The sequence below is a fragment of the Vipera ursinii genome (assembly GCF_947247035.1).
Source record: "Vipera ursinii genome assembly, chromosome: 9".
In the NCBI taxonomy this organism is placed as follows: domain Eukaryota; kingdom Metazoa; phylum Chordata; class Lepidosauria; order Squamata; family Viperidae; genus Vipera; species Vipera ursinii.
Window position 1 is genome coordinate 6,209,619 of NC_139523.1, and position 17,830 is coordinate 6,227,448.

Below are 17,830 nucleotides of genomic sequence, written 5' to 3' on the forward strand. Positions count from 1 at the left end.
GTGCTTGTGGCTGGAGAAGGAAGTTGCACTGGAAAGGAGGTCATGGCTTAGGACGGGGCTGGTGTGTGTGTGTGTGTGTGTGTGTGTGTGTGTGTGTGTGTGTGTGTTATATCTACCCTGAAGTGCAGAAAGCACAACTCAAAGTTAGAAGAATACAGAAGTGCCCATAATGGAACAATGGATTGTGAAGGTGGCAGAGCTAACAGAAAAAGCAAAATGGGCTTGTTTGACTAAGGAGTGAACAACAGTTACTTTTAGAGACAACTGGAAACCCCTTTATGGACTTTTTCTGCTGAAACTGGAGAAAAATGAACCATGTGTTTGAGCAACATGGTGGAACGAAGGTAACATACGACATTACGACCGACAATCTTTGCGGGCCTGGCGAGTTTCTAGTTGTTTTGGAACTGTTGGTGAGACCGTTAAAAGTCGTTGGCGCTGTTTGAATTTGTTCTACCAGCAGCAAGATCTGACTGCTGGCCCAGTGATGGATTCTACTGCAAATCAGGGCTGTTTCCAGAGGAGGCAGAGGAGGAGAGGACCTGGAGCTTATGGGGCGAAGGAACTGGATGAGGCTGTCGGCAGGCCCAGAGGAAGACAGAGAGGCTTTTGGAGGAGTTGGTGGCGGCGGCAGCAGCGTGCTCCAGGGGCAAAAAGAAGCAAGGCCTCTTTAAGGAAAAGGTGGAAGAGTCAGGATCAGAAAAAGGAAAGAAGGCGAGGTTGTCAGAATACAAGCTAACTTGAGGGCTAATCCACATGGAGCCCCATTTCCATCTGTCCTGTTTGCCATCGTTCCCTCCCTAGAGACTAAAATGAACAATGTGAAATTTGAGCAGGCCATGAACAAGGAGTATATATCGGAGGTGGTGACCCTTTGAGAGCTGTATGCAACGAAATTTCATTTTGATGTATGCCGATTGGTGTACATTCAAAGTGACAATAAAGTTATCATTATCATTATGATGTGCAATTTTGTAACTGTTGCAAAGAAGACTGGAAGTCACTTCTTTGGTTATCTTTCTTTTTCTTTGGTTATTGTCCCTTGTTCTTTTATATCTTTCTTTTTCTTCTACTTTCTTTTTTGCGTTCCCAGAGCTTTCTAAATCTTACATAAAATGTTCTTAATAAAAATGTGTTGTTGTTGTTGTTTTTAAAAAAAAGGAGGAGAAGAAGAAGAAGAAGCAGCAAACTGCTAACTCAAGAGTCTCAGCTATGTTTGGAGGAAGGCAGGGGATCATGAAGACTTCCAAAGAATTTTTTAGAAATTTACTTGCTCAGCAGTAGAACAGTATGCTTTGCAATTATTCTTGCAAATGCTTGGAAAGGTTGTCAAAAAAACAACAACACAGTATTTTTTTTTAATTTGTGATGATCGTGTGATATCTCCTTGATGATGATGATGATGATGATGATGATGATGATATTATTATTATTATTATTATTATTATTATTATTATTATTATTATTATTATTATTATTATTACAGAGATAAATTTCATCACTAAGCAAAGAATTGAATGCTCTCCAGAGTTAGGCTTCTTAGACATTGTTACAGGACCAAACCATACACTTAAAAATAAAAAACTTATTATCTATTGAATTTTTCGCAGCAGCCAAAATAATAATTATGCAGCCTTGGAAAACTCTAGATAATGACTGAGTTAATAATAATAATAAGTTGGAAAGGACCTTGGAGGTCATCTAGTCCAACCCGCTGCTCAGGCAGGAAACCCTATACCATTTCAGGCAAATGGCTGTCCAGTCTCTTCTTAAAAACCTCCAGTGTTGGAGCATTCACCACCTCTGGAGGAAGGTTGTTCCACTGGTTAATTGTTCTAACTGTCAGGAAGTTTCTCCTAAGTTCTAGGTTGCTTCTCTCCTTGACCAGTTTCCATCCATTGCTTCTTGTCCTGCTTTCAGGTGCTTTGGAGAATAGCTTGACTCCCTCTTCTTTGTGGCAGCCCCTGAGATATTGGAACACTGCTATCATGTCACCCCTCACCCTTCTCTTCGTTAAACTACACATACCCAATTCCAGCAACCGTTCCCGATATGTTTTAGCCTCCAGTCCCCCAATCATCTTTGTTGCTCTTCTCTGTACCCTTTTTAGAGTCTCGACATCTTTTTTACATCGTGGTGACCAAAACTGGATGCAGTATTCCAGGTGTGGCCTTACCAAAGCATTGTAAAGTGGTATTAGTACTTCACTTGATCTTGATTCTATCCCAGTGCAGCCTAGCACTGTGTTGGCTTTTTTGGCAGCTGCAGCACACTGCTGGCTCATATTGAAGTGATTGTCTACTAAGACTCCGAGATCCCTCTCACAGTTACTACTACTGAACAAGGTACCACCTATACTATACCTATGCATTTGGTTTTTCTTGCCTAAATGTAGAACCTTACTTTTTTCACCATTGAATTTCATTTTGTTAGATAGCGCCCGGTGTTCGAGTCTGTCCAGATCCTCCTGTATCTTAAGCCTGTCTTCTGGAGTGTTGGCTATTCCTGCCGGCTTGGTGTCATCTGCAAATTTGATGAGTTCCCCATCTATCCCCTCGTCCAAATCGTTGATGAAGATATTGAAGAGCAGCAATTGCCACATTAGAAAAAACATCTCAGATAAAGTATTGAGACTTCGGGAAGAAAAATTAGGAGAAGGAAGGTCCCTTGGATACGTCTGCCACCTTGAGTTATTTATAAAAATAATAAAGATGGGTAGAAAGAAATAATAAATAAAACCCCATAGTTTTATTCAATTTTATTGGATTTTATGATTTGCCTCAATAGCAATAGATTATGTTTTAGTGTACTTTTTATTTATGGCACATTTTTAGATGTATAGTACCTGCCCTTTTATTCCCATTGTAATAGATCTTTTTTATTCTACTACCCTGGAAAAAGTCAGAAGCCATCCTTGCACTTCTTTCTTCTTTAACTTTTCTAATTTTTGTTTCCATTTGTATTTTATCTTATAAGAAGTTTTTAATATTTTTAGGAAAACATTGTAATAGATCTTTTTTTACATTTTATACAGCAATAGCAACTTAGACTTGTATACCGCTCCATCATGCTTTATAGCCCTCTCTAAGCAGTTTGTAGGGTCAGCATCTTGCCCCCAGCAACGTGGCTCCTCATTTTATCTGTCTCAGAAGGATGGAAGGCGGAGTCAACCTTGAGCGGGTCAGGATTGAACTCCAGGCTATGGGCAGAGTTAGCCTGCAGTACCGCATTCTAACCACTGTGCCACCAGGTATTTTTTTTCTTCTTTATATGTACAGTATGTTAATGCAATTACCTGATATTGCTTTACATATTTTTTTAAAATTAAAACATAATATGCCTTGCCTTGAAAGCTCTTATGTTCCAACTGGGCCACCCACAATTAGAAAGATTGTGTTCTGGCATTCAGACAAAGAGTGCGGCCTGGTGGAATGTTTCCTACATACATACAGTATTTACTTGGAAGGTAGTATCTCCTGATTAAACAAAAGGACTTTGTTTTTCCCATTCTGTGGCTTTTGTCCAAAGATTCTACAGATTCCATTAGGCACTTTACCCACAATCCTTTGCAGAGAACCCAATTCTTCCCATCTTTGGCTATGGCTCTGCCAGTAAGATAATACCCAGAATAAAGTCTTAACTCAAAGTTGATAGAAAACTCGGCTAGGAGAATAATTTCTGTCCTTATTGCCAATCCCACTTCTGGCCCCTCACCTGTTTTTCCAGGCAATTCCACTCATCTGACTTTCCTCCAAGGAAAAAGATGACACAGCTAGATGATTTTACCTACCCTGAAGCTGCCCTTGGACAGTGTCCGAATTTGGGGGGCGAGGAGTGGGGGAGAGACTACTTTATCACTAGTACAGCTAAGGACAATTTAAGATGTTCTCGCTGCAAGGCTGGCTAGGGGGGTAAAAGCAGCGTCTGTAGTTAAGGTGGATAAAGGTGTTTGAGCAAGTGGGAAAATAGTCTGTCTGGTAGAGCTTTCCCATGGCAAGGTAGTAGAGGGCATGGGGAATGAGCCTGAAGGACATCAGCAAGATAACTGATAAGAAAGTCTTGAAACCAGGCCAAAAAATTAACTTGAAAAACATCTCAGACAAGCCCCACCTGATGAAGGGTGTAGGCAAGCAGTTCAGACCTACATAGCTCTTGTTTCTTATCTCGTCTACTTTGTAGGGCTGACCTGTGGCCAGAACATCCTTCCCCAGCTCTCTCAGCAAAGAGGAGAACCTATTTTTACAGGTATCACTGGGTCTTCATCTCCTCCTGTAGTCCTATCCCAAGGAAGAAGTTCAGGAACGAAAGAAAGAGCTACAGTAAAATGTAAATCTGACCTGCCCACGTAAATAGAGAGAGCCACTTGACTCTAGCATGTGCCAGCTGCCACCTGAACTGCTAAGAGGAGTTTTGCCAATTCTCTGCAGTACTCAGAAGAGTAAAAGGCTGTGCTTTTCACAAATCTGCATGAGTTTGTTAATATTATCTGGTAGTTATGGAATGGAGCCACAAAGCACAAACTTGGAATTGCTTCAGGAAAGAAACTTATTCAGACATTCCTTGGCTTCTAGCATTGGTCACATTCTTTAAGCAGGGAAGGCGGGAGGAAAAGAAAAAATGGGAAAAAAAATCCAGGATGCTCCTTTTTTTACTCACCTGGATCAAATTTGCTGCAGGTGTCCTTCTCTTCTCAAAATGCTTTTGTCGATGCTGCTCTTGGACTTTGAGAGCAAACCCTGAGCCTAGGATTCCCTGTGTGAAAAGACAAACAGCATTGGGACCCTTCAGAACAGCACTTACAGTAAGTTCCAACTAAAAGGAAGGTCTAAGTAATTGGAGAAGTTGTACTATTTGTTGAGGAGAAAACCAACTATCTAGGATGGTGAGCCAAAGAGAGTCCCAATGTTTCAGCATCTTCTCAGGGGCTTAAAGACCTTCTGGACAGCTGGCTCATAGGGACAACAAGCCCACAAGTATGCAATTCTTTTTCTCCTCCTTTTTGTGAAAAAAAGCAGAAACTACAGATAATTATCAGCAGCTAGCTAGCTTGGAGAGAGTCACTTTGGTGCCATAATGAAGGCACCGGGCTAGAAACTGGGAGACTGTGAGTTCTAGGCCTGCCTTATACACAAAACCAGTTGGGTGACCTTGGGCCAGTCACTTTCTCTCTACCCTTGGAAGGAGACAAGGGCAAACCATTTAAAAAAAAAACCTTGCCAAGAATATTGCAGGGACTTGTCCAGGCAATCTCCAAGAACTGGACATTATTGAGAAAACTAACTTAGGCTGATCTAAAAAAAAAAAGCTAAGTTGGGTCTAACTTGGTTACTACTTGAGTGGCAGAATTCTTGAAAACCCCAAGGCTATTATAAAGGTAAAGGTTCCCCCGCACATGCATGCTAGTCGTTTCTGACTCTATGGGCCGGTGCTCATCGCCGTTTCAAAGCCGAAGAGCCAGCACTTGTCCGAGGATGTCTCTGTGGTCATGTGGCCGGCACGACTAGATGCCAAAGGCACACGGAACGCTGTTACCTTCCCACCGTAGTGGTCCCTGTTTTTCTACTTGCATTTTTATGTGCTTTCGAACTGCTAGGTTGGCAGAAGCTGGGACGAGTAACAGGCGCTCACTCTGTTACGCAGCACTCGGGATTTGACCTGCCAAACTGCTGACCTTCTGATCGACAAGCTCAGCGTCCTAACCCACTGAGCCACTGCGTCCCTTTTCCAAGGCTATTAGAAAGTTTTAAAAAATATCCTAGAAAGAGATTAAGGAGACAGACCATTGCACACATGCATTCATGTAGTCATGCATTCAAGAGAGCCTTTCTCCTTTTCTCTGAGCAGCTCAGGATTGTGTGAGTCAGATCACACCTAATTTTTATGCCCAAACCACCTTTGTGAGTTGATTATAACTGAGACTGATGGGGTGGTGGAATGACTAATTAAGAAGCAGGTCACATAGAGTTGCTCTCTTGGAGGAAACATCCTAGATCTGTCTAATAAGGAATCCTTATCTACTGGTTCCTAAGGGAATGTAGCCAGTCTGACCAGATTCTTGTAATATGGGTGATCAACAATAAAGAAATTGCTTTGGCTTAATTCACGAAATTATTCTGGTTTCTTGCACCTAACAAATGGGCCAGAAATGACCTAGCGAGTTTCCATGGTTGAATGAGAACTTGCATCTAGATGCCCATGTTCTCTGTCACAATTCACAGCCAATCTACTGCCCTGAATCTGGCCTAGGAGAATACTAGCTCCCTAAGGGATCTGGGGTTCTTGTTTTTCCTGGGGACTCACCGCAGGAAGGGCAAAGAAGGAGATTCCCAGCAAGGCGAAGCAGGCCGTCAGCACCCGGCCCAGCCATGTTTTTGGAACCTTGTCCCCATAGCCGATAGTGGTGAGTGTGATCTGAAATCACAGAAGAAGATGCCAGATAAATTTTATGGGACCCTTCTCCTTCAGGCTTCATTACAGGCGGGGTAGCTAAATTTGGTGTTGCTGCAATGAAAGCAAGATATAACTGGTTAAAGACATATTATTCTTTGTTTTAAATATTACCTTTGGTTCAGGACATCTGAACTAATAAATTACAGGGGCTATATAGTTTTTATTTCTATTTTATATTTATGAATGTTTTCGATTTATCACCCAGGTAACAACTGTATTAACATAGTAATAGAGGAGTGAGTAAATGCTATATTTTGTGATTCATTCTGCTAGTTAGTATACTATTGCATGTTTTTGTTCTTTTTAATTTTTGCTGGTCAGTGTCCAAATAAATATTATTGATTGGTTGATACCATGACCGTGTCTTTCCTGGCATTTTCCATCCCTCTAGGCCAACAGCAAAATCCACTGCTCCTGATTCCTGTCCCAATTTATTTATCTGTATAAAAAATATACCTGCATGCAGTGGTGGGATTCAAGTACCTTAACATATGGTTCTCTGCGTGGATGCAGGTCTGGGCCTCTGAGGCCTAGAACGGACTTCCGGAAGTGATATCAATGCACTTTCTGTGGGCTGTTCTAGGCCTGGGAGGCCTCCTCCAGGCTTCTGAGGCCTAGGCTTCCACCAGGCCTAGAATGGACTTTCAGAAGTGACATCCACACACTTCTGGTGGGCCGTTCTAAGCCTGGGAGACCTCCTCCAGGCCTCCGAGGCCTAGAACCGACTTCCAGAAGCATCATGGGTTCATCCGGTTCTTTAAACTCAACAAAATTTAGCTACCAGTTCTACCGAACCAGTGCGAACCGGCTGAATCCCACCACTGCCTGCATGGCACAGGGTTCTTGACAGAAAAAAGAAAACTATTTTACACAGGAGATATACTGTATCTCTTCCTGTTAGGTAATGACAGTACTAGTTGCTGGTTGGGTTACAGCCTTTCAGCTTACACAGTTTGTTTCCCAATGTAGCTACCTATCGCATGTCCATATCTTGAAGATCAGCCATCCCCAACTTGATGTTCTACTGACGAGTTGGGATACCAACTTAGCATTGGAGGCATCTCCAGGACTTCCAGTTCCAACACAACTGGAGGTCCCAAATAGGGACACACATATCCAGTTCATACAGGATATCTGGATAGCCCTGAATCAATCCTGTGCCAATCCTGATGTTTTGGTTGCTTTCTATTATTCATTCTCATGTCGGTTTGTTTTTAGGTTTTCAATTCTTCCTCTTGCTTAGCAAAAAAAGGGGTGAGGTTTGTTTTTTTAAAAAAAGAAGGGGAGGCACACTTACCGTACCCCACCACAGGGAGTCTGCATAGGTGAGAAAATCATCATTGGCATCTTTTTCCACCAGGTAAACCAGGAAAGAGGAAAAGATGAGGACAAGGAACCCAATGTACCATGCTGTGATCAGCTCCTGCCGGAATCCACCAGACAAAAGTAGTTTTCAGCAAACAAAGTCAAAGAGAGAAGACAGAAACCTAGCTAATGACCATCATTGCACCAAAACAGAATATATAGTTCTCCTTCTTCCAATGTTATCCAATAGCACCACTCCTGTAAGGCAGGTTGCTCTTCCAAGCTGGATTTGAATGTTTCTGGTCCCGTTGACCAGTTTCAACTCTCCACCGGCCTGGCCTACTGGAAAAGCTAAGGAGAAGGCAAAAGCTTCATTTAGGTTCAGGCTGCATACCTGGAAGCTGAGGGGACAAGAGAGCTAATTTCGCCCTTCGGGTGAAATTCAAGGTGCTGGTGATGACCTATAAAGCCCTAAATGGCGAGGGTCCGGGATATTTGAGGGAACACCTGCTGCCAGCATCAAGCTCCTTTCGTCCAGTGCGCTCCCACAGGGAGGGTCTTCTCAGGGTGCCACCGGTTAAAGATTGCCGGCGGGTAACACCCAGGGTTAGGGCCTTCTCAGTGGGTGCGCCTGCCCTGTGGAACCAGCTGCCTGCGGAGCTTAGGACTGCCCCCAACCTCCGTTCATTCCGCCGGGACCTGAAGACCTGGCTCTTCGAGCTCTCTGGCCCAGGCTGAGAATTTTTTAATTTTAATTTTAATTGGGTTTTTTACTGTTCTCAGGGTTTTATTTAATCTTTTTAAATTTGTTTTAATGTTTGTATTGACTCTCTTTTAAATGCCCTGTAAACTGCCCTAAGTCCCTCAGGAAAGGGCGGTATATAAATTTAAATAAATAAATAAATAAACCCCATTTAGTCTCTATTTTCCTATACTGTGGGAAAGCACCTGACTTGTGCATGCATTTGCAGGTAGATAGGATGCAAGTAGAAGTGACAGGGAGATTGGACAGCTAGGCAAAGTTGGGAATTGGACATGAATCCCAACTAATGGACCCCTTTCATCCCTCATGCTAGTACGGGATTGATGACACGGGGCTAAATAAAATGCCAAGAAAGGTCACTTTATCAGGGAAGAAAGCACCACCTGCCTGAATCATGGAACATTCTTGTATTACCACAGAGACACACACAAACACGAACACACGCACACACACCTGCTGATTCCCTGGGGCCTTTGAGAATTGCAAGGTTTCCTTGGGGAGCTGTAATGTTACTTACTATACTTTCATCTGTCCCTTTCTAATTGCTTCCATTTTGTAGAGAATGTCACACTTATGGAGAAAGCCTTTCAGATCTGCACAACACTTGCACAATCCCTGTTCGGTACAGGTTTTCCAGTTGCGCTTTCTCAAGGTGCCGCAATAACTGCCTGCCCATCTTTTCTTGGTCCCAGGGAACCACTGAATATTTTCCACCACACAGCATTGGGATGGGGATGGGGCTGCAGAGTACAGTGGGAGACAGTAAAATGAAAGCTGCTTTCTTATAAGGAGGCAGGACCTTGATAGAGATACCTCCAGGAAATTTCAATAATTTCCTCTCAGGAACTTGGTGCTGTCTTGCAAAATCAGGACCCGGATGGAGTAAATTAAGTCCCATCACTGCACAGAAAAAGCAGTCTGGTTCTGACGAGGACTACACTGCAATAGCTTTGTCCCCTCTGTCATCCGTCTGGTTAAACTCGCAAGATCCGTTTTTCTTGCTTTCTGCACATGGATACATAACCTGAACTGGACTGTGCTGTTTCTCTGTGTCATATATTATATGTGGGTATATGTATAATTCTGTATTTTATTTATTTATTTATTTATTTTTGTCATATTTATGTAGGGTATATCAGAGGTGGTGACTGTTTGAGAGCTGTAGGCAACGAAATTTCATTTTAACGTATGCCGATTAGTGAACATTCAAAGGGACAAAAAAAGTTTCGTTTCTATTCTGTTCTGTTCTGTTTTATTCTACAAAGATCAGCTTCTACAACCAGGAAGAATCTGGGTCCGTATGCACGCAGAGGTTGAAATCTTTTTTTCTCCTGCTCTTTCATAATGGATTTTTTTTTCTATTTTTCTCCATCTGGTTGATTGGTGGCAACTGGCCTGTCTTTCCAAAACGGTTCTTTATGTAGTCCTCATCTTCTGCTCTGCCAACTCCAACCCTCATACCTCATCAGGTGTCTTTATTCCCATCTCTGAGAGCAGATTCCTGTGCCTTGCTTGGGCTGATCTGCCTCCAGGGACTCACCTTGCTATGGGCATAGACGACTGAGCCAAGAAGCTTCCAAGTACCGCCACGCCGGTCCATGCGCACCATGCGTAAGATCTGCAGGAAGCGCATGCTGCGTAGGGCCGAGGTAGCAAAGATGTTCCCCTGGGTGCCAGCTGCAATGACGGCCAGAGAAGCAATAAAGACGATGAAATCTGAAGCACAGGAAGAGAAAGGAAAGAGAAGGCAACTTACAATCTGTGGTCTAAGCAGTAGCTCGATGGGTGCATTGCACAGACTTCAGTTCCTCAGGTGCAAAGTAAATAAACCAACTTCAAAGAAGAACTAAAAGTCACCATTGGACCAAGCACACCTTTAGACTTGTTATCCCCTAGGGGAGTGGAGAAAAACATGCCTTTGGATTACAAAATCAGATGAAATATATGATGTTCTCCACAATATGAGGTTGCTCTTCTGTGCCATGTGGCTATTTCCCAAATCCCTAGGGAACCTTACAATATATATTACCTGGGTGGACGTAAAGTATCAGTCAAGGGTTCAAAGTCAATAGTCAAAAACAACTGTGGTCTGAAATAGCCTCTGGGTATCCAGAGAACCATGGCTAATCAGGAGAGGAAAATATGGCAGCTGGGAGATGAAAGGTGCCATCTCTATAACCATATCACAGAGTAGAGTTACCTGAGATTACATCAAGGTTTTTTGCACAACAAAAACATTCAGTGTTTTTTAAATTTCATCAATGGCTGGGTAGAAATAATTAAGACTTTTCTTAACAATTATGCACCTAACTATCAGAAGGACAAGCCCAGGTTTGTCCCAGGCTTGAGAAGAAGATAATTCATTTGATCTTAGGGGACCAGGTGTGTTTCTGGCATCCAGACTTTTCTGATGACCACAACAATGGGCAGAAGGTGTCTTCCCATCTTGGCCCCAAGAATATCCTGCTACGAGTCCTGTCCCACCTACGTTCTCTGATTTCAAGAGAATGTGGTATTTCATCCTGGTAACCTAGTCAATTCTCCTTCAAGCACATCTTCCTGGAAGATTCATGGATAAGCTACATCCGTGTTTTGGTGACAATACAAAAGTGGTTTTCCATTGTTGTCCTCCAGCAGGTTTTCCTCAACATCTTTGAGGAAGATGTTCAGCCCTATTATTCCCTGGTCCTGTCCTAAAATGTAAAGGTTCCCCCGCACATGCGTGCTAGTCGTTTCCGACTCTAGGGGTCGGTGCTCATCTCTGTTTCAAAGCCGAAGAGCCAGCGCTTGTCTGAGGACGTCTCCGTGGTCATGTGGTTGGCATGACTAGATGCCAAAGGCGCACGGAACGCTGTTACCTTCCCACCATAGTGGTCCCTATTTTTCTACTTGCATTTTTACATGCTTTCAAACTGCTAGGTTGGCAGAAGCTGGGATGAGTAACAGGCGCTCACTCTGTTACGCGGCACTCGGGATTCGACCCGCCAAACTGCTGAGCTTCTGATCGACAAGCTCAGCGTCCTAACCCACTGAGCCACTTTGTCCTGTCCTAGCCAAGTCCTAAATAGATCCAACCCCATTTAGTTCCTATGCAGACCAAGTTGGCCAAGTGCTTTCATCTGTTACTCAAATGGAAAAAGGGAACCCTTGTCAGATGCCTGCTTGAGGTTATATAAACTCCATGAACTGCATAGTTCAGATGACTTTGAGTGAGGGAGAATTAAATGATATAGCTTATATATCTGGTGGGCAGACAAGAAAGTCTGCAGATGTTGCTGAATTTAAACACAAGCAACTTTTTCAAATGACTGGAATTGAAATCTTACAAACTCTGAAGTCATCAGTCTAGAGGTCATCTCACGTACCTGGAAGTCATCATGCTAAGTATCTAGAATAAGCACCAAGCTGAAGTTTCCATTTACGGGTTGTGTTTATCAATAAATGGTTCGATGCATGGAACGTATCCGGAAAATAGGACAACTCCATGTGTTGTGTGAATGTAACCAATATGAATCTACAACTACAAATGATAGATGTCACAGCTGTCTGGAGTACAGGATAACGGAACTTTTTCCATTCTTGTTCCTCCTCTCCCCCCCAATAATGATGGGGCACAACAAGAATCTTTATGACATGCCTCCTGATCCCCATCAGATGCTTACCGATGACACAAAAAGGTTTGCGGGCAAACCGCAAACGACCTTGCCATCCTCGATAACGACAGCAGCAGCCCGCCGACCAGACACGGACAATATATTCCACTCCAAAAACAACAATCATGACAAATTCCTACAAGGAAAAAAGAAGGGCAGAAAAATCAGATTTTATGCACGGAGGGCGAGCAGAAAGAGTGGTCACAAAAACCCCAAGTTACTTGAAGGACTTTAGAACAAGAACTGTGCAGCAGGAACAGCATGTAAACCAGTGTTTTTCAACCTTGCCAACTTTCAGATGTGTGAACTTCAACTCCCAGAATTCCCCAGTCAGCATACAAATGACACGACTAGGAACACTAAGGCTTAGTGCAAAGAAGACACCGGTGAACTATTTGCATAGTTCTCCATGGAATCACAAAGAGTCAAGCTGAACTTGAGGAAACCTTTCTATTACTTTTGCCTCCTTTCAGATTCGGTCGAAGTAAACTTACAGTGAAGTAGTATTAGTTCATCTGGACGTGGCTCCTGTTTGGACTATCTTCCAAGGCAGACAGTAACATGAATTTGGGTTAAGCAAATGTAGTTCCATTCAAGAACTGTTCCAACTAATAGAGAGTTCACGTAAACAGGCCTGGTTTCAAAGGCATGGACACTTAGAGGAATTAATTCTTTAAAGTAGCATATCGCCAAGTCAAGTTATTTAAACCATCTGAACTACTGCAAGAAAAATCTGGAGTGCCTAAAATTGCCAAGTGGCAGAATATTCAATAAAAACATCTGTTGAGTTCACCAGTTGGTTCAAATGCATTAGCAGTATTTAAAACTTGTAGGTGAGGGATTTTTTTTTTAAACTATCTAGAGTCACTTAGATAAGATGGGCAGTTATATAAATTTTAGATAGAAGATAGATAGATAGATAGATAGATAGATAGATAGATAGATAGATAGATAGATAGATAGATAGATAGATAGATGAATGTGGGGGGGAGATAGATTGATGGTAGATAGTTTCTTCAATTGGCAGTATACTTTAATATTAAAAAATATTACTAAGAGATTATTTGCAAGAATTCTGGAACAAAGAACTGCACTGTGCCATATTAACAAACCAATGGCAAATATTGTTATAGAATATTCAGAATGTTTCTTATGATCGTAAGAGAATAATTCAAACAAAATATTTTTTCCCACATTATCCTCATGAGAACTTTTTAAAGGCCTGGCTGTCAACCTGTTGGCCCTTTGAGGCAGTCCAGACAAGAAGCACCACAAAGATCCCTAGCCCTATCTTTATTGTAGAGTTACAATAAGAGACTGAACACATTTCTCTCATCCTTTCCTTTTACTCTCTGGAAAAATAGAGAGAGTCCTTTCTAAAAGGCTTCCGGTGCCCTCCCTCCTTCTGTGGACTAAGATACATTACACAAGCAACTTGTCCAGTCTGTGACTCTTTCTCCTGTCTCCCAAAGTCATCCCATTGCAGAAGCTCCTTATTACTGAAAAGTGCAAAATGGCTGACAGAAGACTTACTCATATGAGATGGGTCTGTCCCAACATTGCCCTGTTTCGATTCAAAATCCATCAGTGAGTCAAAAAAAGATCAATACCTTGAAAGATGTGAACATACTTTCACATTGCTAGGGGAAGACTTACGGATGTATCACTGTATGAAGACTTGAGCATTTAATTGGGGGCAGGAGTGGGGCTTACTGTTCAATGTCGGGATGACAGCGTGAGACCAGATTTAATATCCAGGATGGCTAATGACAGGGTTGCTTTTTGTTTACAAGCTGACTCTTTATTGATGTAGCACAAAGACGAATCAATATTGTTCGGTGTGCTCAAGGTTTAAGCACGTCTTGAAAAATTGGGCACAATAATTTCCCATACCCAACAGGATGTTTTTGCTATTTCCTTTCTGACTTTTCTCCTCGTCCCGCCACATCTGTCTGCGCATTCTCTTCTTTCTTTTCCTTTTGGAAATATTTTCTGTATTTTAAAGGTAGCAAGTAAAACGAACTAAAAAGATAAAGAGGAAAGATATTCTCCCTTTGAATATTAAAGGCTGGGGGAATAAAACCACAAGGAAAACATGTGAATTTCACAACTCATTTGCCCCTTTCCAAAGACATTCGGCAATCTGAATTTCTGCTGACTTGGAAAAACTTGTCACAGGAAAAGTCAGATAAAATTCTACTTCTGTTCTTCTTATTAAGGAGCTCTTTTCCTCTCTCTTCTTCTTTTTTATAGCTGCAACCGTGGTGTTAATGATCCAGCATTTTGACCAGACCTTATAGAGGCCACAATCAGAAATGAGGACTCCAAAAGGGCAGGATGGCATAGGGAGCTGTTTGCTAAATATAAATGTGCTCGTTGCAACTCATTGATCCTCCCCACACAAAGGCAGGACCTCAGCAAAGACATCTATGGAGCAAAGGGTGGCATTTCATGCTGCTACTGCAAATTCACTTTTGAACAGACATTTTGGGGACACGTCAGGAGAAAACTTGGCATGCAAAGGCCTCCATGGATGCCACGTTCCCTGGGGAACAATAATTCCTGACGTGGCCTTTCCAGAAGTTGCCTAAGGCCAATACCAACTGGTCAGCTGATTATGAGGCTTTGCCTTCCCTTGGATCCCTGGGAAATTAGTCAGGTAAATTGTTCGGGGTAAATGGGAGGCTGCAAAGGATGGGCAGTTCAGGTCCGATGAGACATAAAGTGACCATTTAAGGTGGAGAAGAGAACTTTGGAGAGAAGTGGGGTGGTGGGAACAGGAGAAGGCAATAGGGTTGAAGGAATCCACAACTCCTCAGAGATCAACTCTCTTGTCCTGAGTTCTCCTTCTTATCTGGTTAGCCAATGCAGTCTGTGTTTAAGGAGGACGGGAGGTGGATTCTAAATGAGGGTCAATCAATCAATCCTTTTGATGACAGCATTAAATTGATGCACTAAATCCAGAAACTGATTCTGCAATCTTCCATCTCTCAGGCTAGTCTGGCATCCTTTTTTTATGTTTTTCCAGGATCAAGAGTTTCTCTTCTCTTAACGTTTTTCTATTCATTCCTCAGTTCTTTATCACAAGCTAACGCTACGATATGATTATTATTTGATTCTTTCTGTATGTGCATCATTTGACTATTTTGAATAGCAGATGCTTCTTATTATTATTTTTTTCTTAATGGAGCCATCTTCCCAGCCCTACCTGAAGCTGCATTCAAAATAAGGGCTCCACCACAGGCCTACAGCTTTTCCCCTGGATAGCGGGCTCTGGCACAAATGTCCATCATTTCTGGGGTCCAATGGGAAAAGCAAAAACCTGGGCCTGCAGTCTTGCCCCCCAACTGGTCTCGCTGCAGCTCTCTTTGCATGAATCAGAAAAGGCCTGTTTTCCTGCAGTGTCAGCTGTGGCCTCCTTGTCACCTCCCTCTCTATTTTTGTACAAACAGGTACCTATTTTGCTTACTATGGGAAAGTCACACGGACCTTCTTAATTTAGTTTTCATCTCAGTTAGAAGAAAACCAGCGTCAGCTCTTTCTGAGAGTTTGGGAGAAAGTTGCTAAAAAAGAGAGATATCTTTCTTTCTGAGATTTGCCTTCCTTCCTTCCTCCCTCCCTCCCTCCCTCCCTTCCAATTGTCACTTTTTTTCCCCCCTGTGAAAACAAGCAAGCTGTGCTGATGGCTGAAACATTCAAATTATTTGTCTTTCTTCTTCACCCTGTCCCTTCTATGAAATGGGACTGTCCTTCTTCCCTTCCCAAGAAATAGTAAGAGATCATCCTATTTCCAACAGGGAAGGCTTCACTAAGCATTTCTGAATGCTGCGGGGATTATTATTACTTATTTATTGTTGAACTCTGACTCATGTCTTCCTTGATCATCCTTTGTCTCCTCTCCGGTCTCTTCACTTTCTAACCCTGTCAGGTCCAAAGCACCTGAAAGCAGGACAAGAAGCCACAGATGGAAACTCATCAAGGAGAGAAGCAACCTAGAACTAAGGAGAAACTTCCTGACAGAACAATTAACCAGTGGAACAACCTACCTCCAGAAGCGGTGAATGCTCCAACACTGGAAGTTTTTAAGAAGAGACTGGACAGCCATTTGTCTCAAATGGTATAGGGTTTCCTGCCTGAGCGGGGGGTTGGACTAGATGACCTCCAAGGTCCCTTCCAACTTCTTCTTCTTCTTCTTCTTCTTCTTCTTCTTCTTCTTCTTCTTCTTCTTCTTCTTCTTCTTCTTCTTCTTCTTCTTCTTCTTTTTCTTCTTCTTCTTTTCTTCTTCTTCTTCTTCTTCTTCTTCTTCTTCTTCTTCTTCTTCTTCTTCTTCTTCTTCTTCTTCTTCTTATTATTATTATTATTATTATTATTATTATTATTATTATTTCCATCTGGTGTCCTTCCTCTCCTTGCTTGGCCTCCTCCTTAAAACCTTATCCCAATTCCTTGTCCCTTAATTGCAGACCGAGCATCCTCCCATCCCTTCATCGATCTCTCTGTTTTCCTGGCGCCTCCCCGCCAATTATGTTCCCTTTTCCAGCTTCATCATCCAAAGCTCTCTGAGGAGTTCTCTTTCCCCAATCAGTACCACCTCATCGCCCTTGCTGCCTTTCCTTGCAGGGGCTTTACCATTCTCATTTCTGCAGGAGCTTCTTAAATCCATCTGCAAACAAGCCCAAACTCAAACTCTTGCTGTCTTTAATAGGTCAACTGGAGCGTGCCCATTAAACTTGCTGCTTTGTGACAAACATGCCATGCATCCCTTCGATACAAGAGAAATAAATTGATAATTAAAAGATCTAGTAAACAGTTATATTCCTCTCCTTCTGCCACAAAGTCTGCTTTTTCTGCTAGGGGCTGCGACATGCCTACCCGTGAGGACAGAGGTTTCCTTTCCCCCCCCCCCCGGTCTTGCCAAATCAGTCTTTCCCCTTTAACTTTCTCCCACACACAGCTATTAATCCCAGCCGTAACCTTTCATTAGTGTCAATGGGAGATTTCCTTTTTTGGGGCTAATAGCAAGAGGTGGGGGGGGCTGCCCTGGAGCGGAAAAAGGTTACCTCGTACTTCCAAAATGCTGAACAGGTAGTCCTTGACTTACGACCATTTGTTCAGTGAGTGTTTGAAGTTATGACGGCATTGGGGGAAAAAATAATTATGACCAGTTCCCAGAGTTGTAATCATCTCAGCATCCCTGCATCCCTCAGTGCACTAGGCCAGGGGTAGGCAACCTTGTCACTTTTATGACTCTTTTATGCTGGTAATAACCTTTAAAGCCCTGCATGGCTTAGGCCTGGGGTACTTGCGAGACCACCTGCTGCCATTGTCAACCTCCCATCGCCCGGTTCGCTCCCAGAGTCGGCCTCCTCAGGGTTCCGTCGGCCAGGCAATGCCGGCTGGCGACCCCCAGGGGGAGAGCCTTCTCTGGGGGCGCACCGACCCTCTGGAATGAGTTGCCTCCGGAGCTACGGATGGCCCCTGACCTTCGGTCCTTCCGCCGTGACCTGAAGACGTTGTTGTTCCAACAAGCGGGCCTGGACTGACTACGATTTTTAATTAGGCTTTTACTGGGTTAAATTGTTTTGTAATTTTGTATTTATTGTTTAATTCTCTTTTAAATTTTTTACTCTATGTTTTTTAATTTTTATTGTTGTGAGCC

The 17,830-nt window shown here is 42.8% G+C and overlaps 1 protein-coding gene across 1 annotated transcript in view; it reads right to left on the reverse strand.

Moving 5' to 3' along the window:
* The window catches only part of KCNQ4 (potassium voltage-gated channel subfamily Q member 4), a gene marked incomplete at its 5' end in the record, with an annotated part of 122,369 nt that overhangs the window by 27,868 nt on the left and 76,671 nt on the right, over window positions 1-17,830 (reverse strand). Inside the window, 5 exons of the mRNA XM_083370101.1 lie at window positions 4,657-4,752; window positions 6,301-6,411; window positions 7,748-7,873; window positions 10,059-10,234; window positions 12,181-12,307. Coding sequence (XP_083226227.1) covers window positions 4,657-4,752; window positions 6,301-6,411; window positions 7,748-7,873; window positions 10,059-10,234; window positions 12,181-12,307 — 636 coding nt within the window. The remainder of the gene's footprint in view (window positions 1-4,656; window positions 4,753-6,300; window positions 6,412-7,747; window positions 7,874-10,058; window positions 10,235-12,180; window positions 12,308-17,830) is intronic.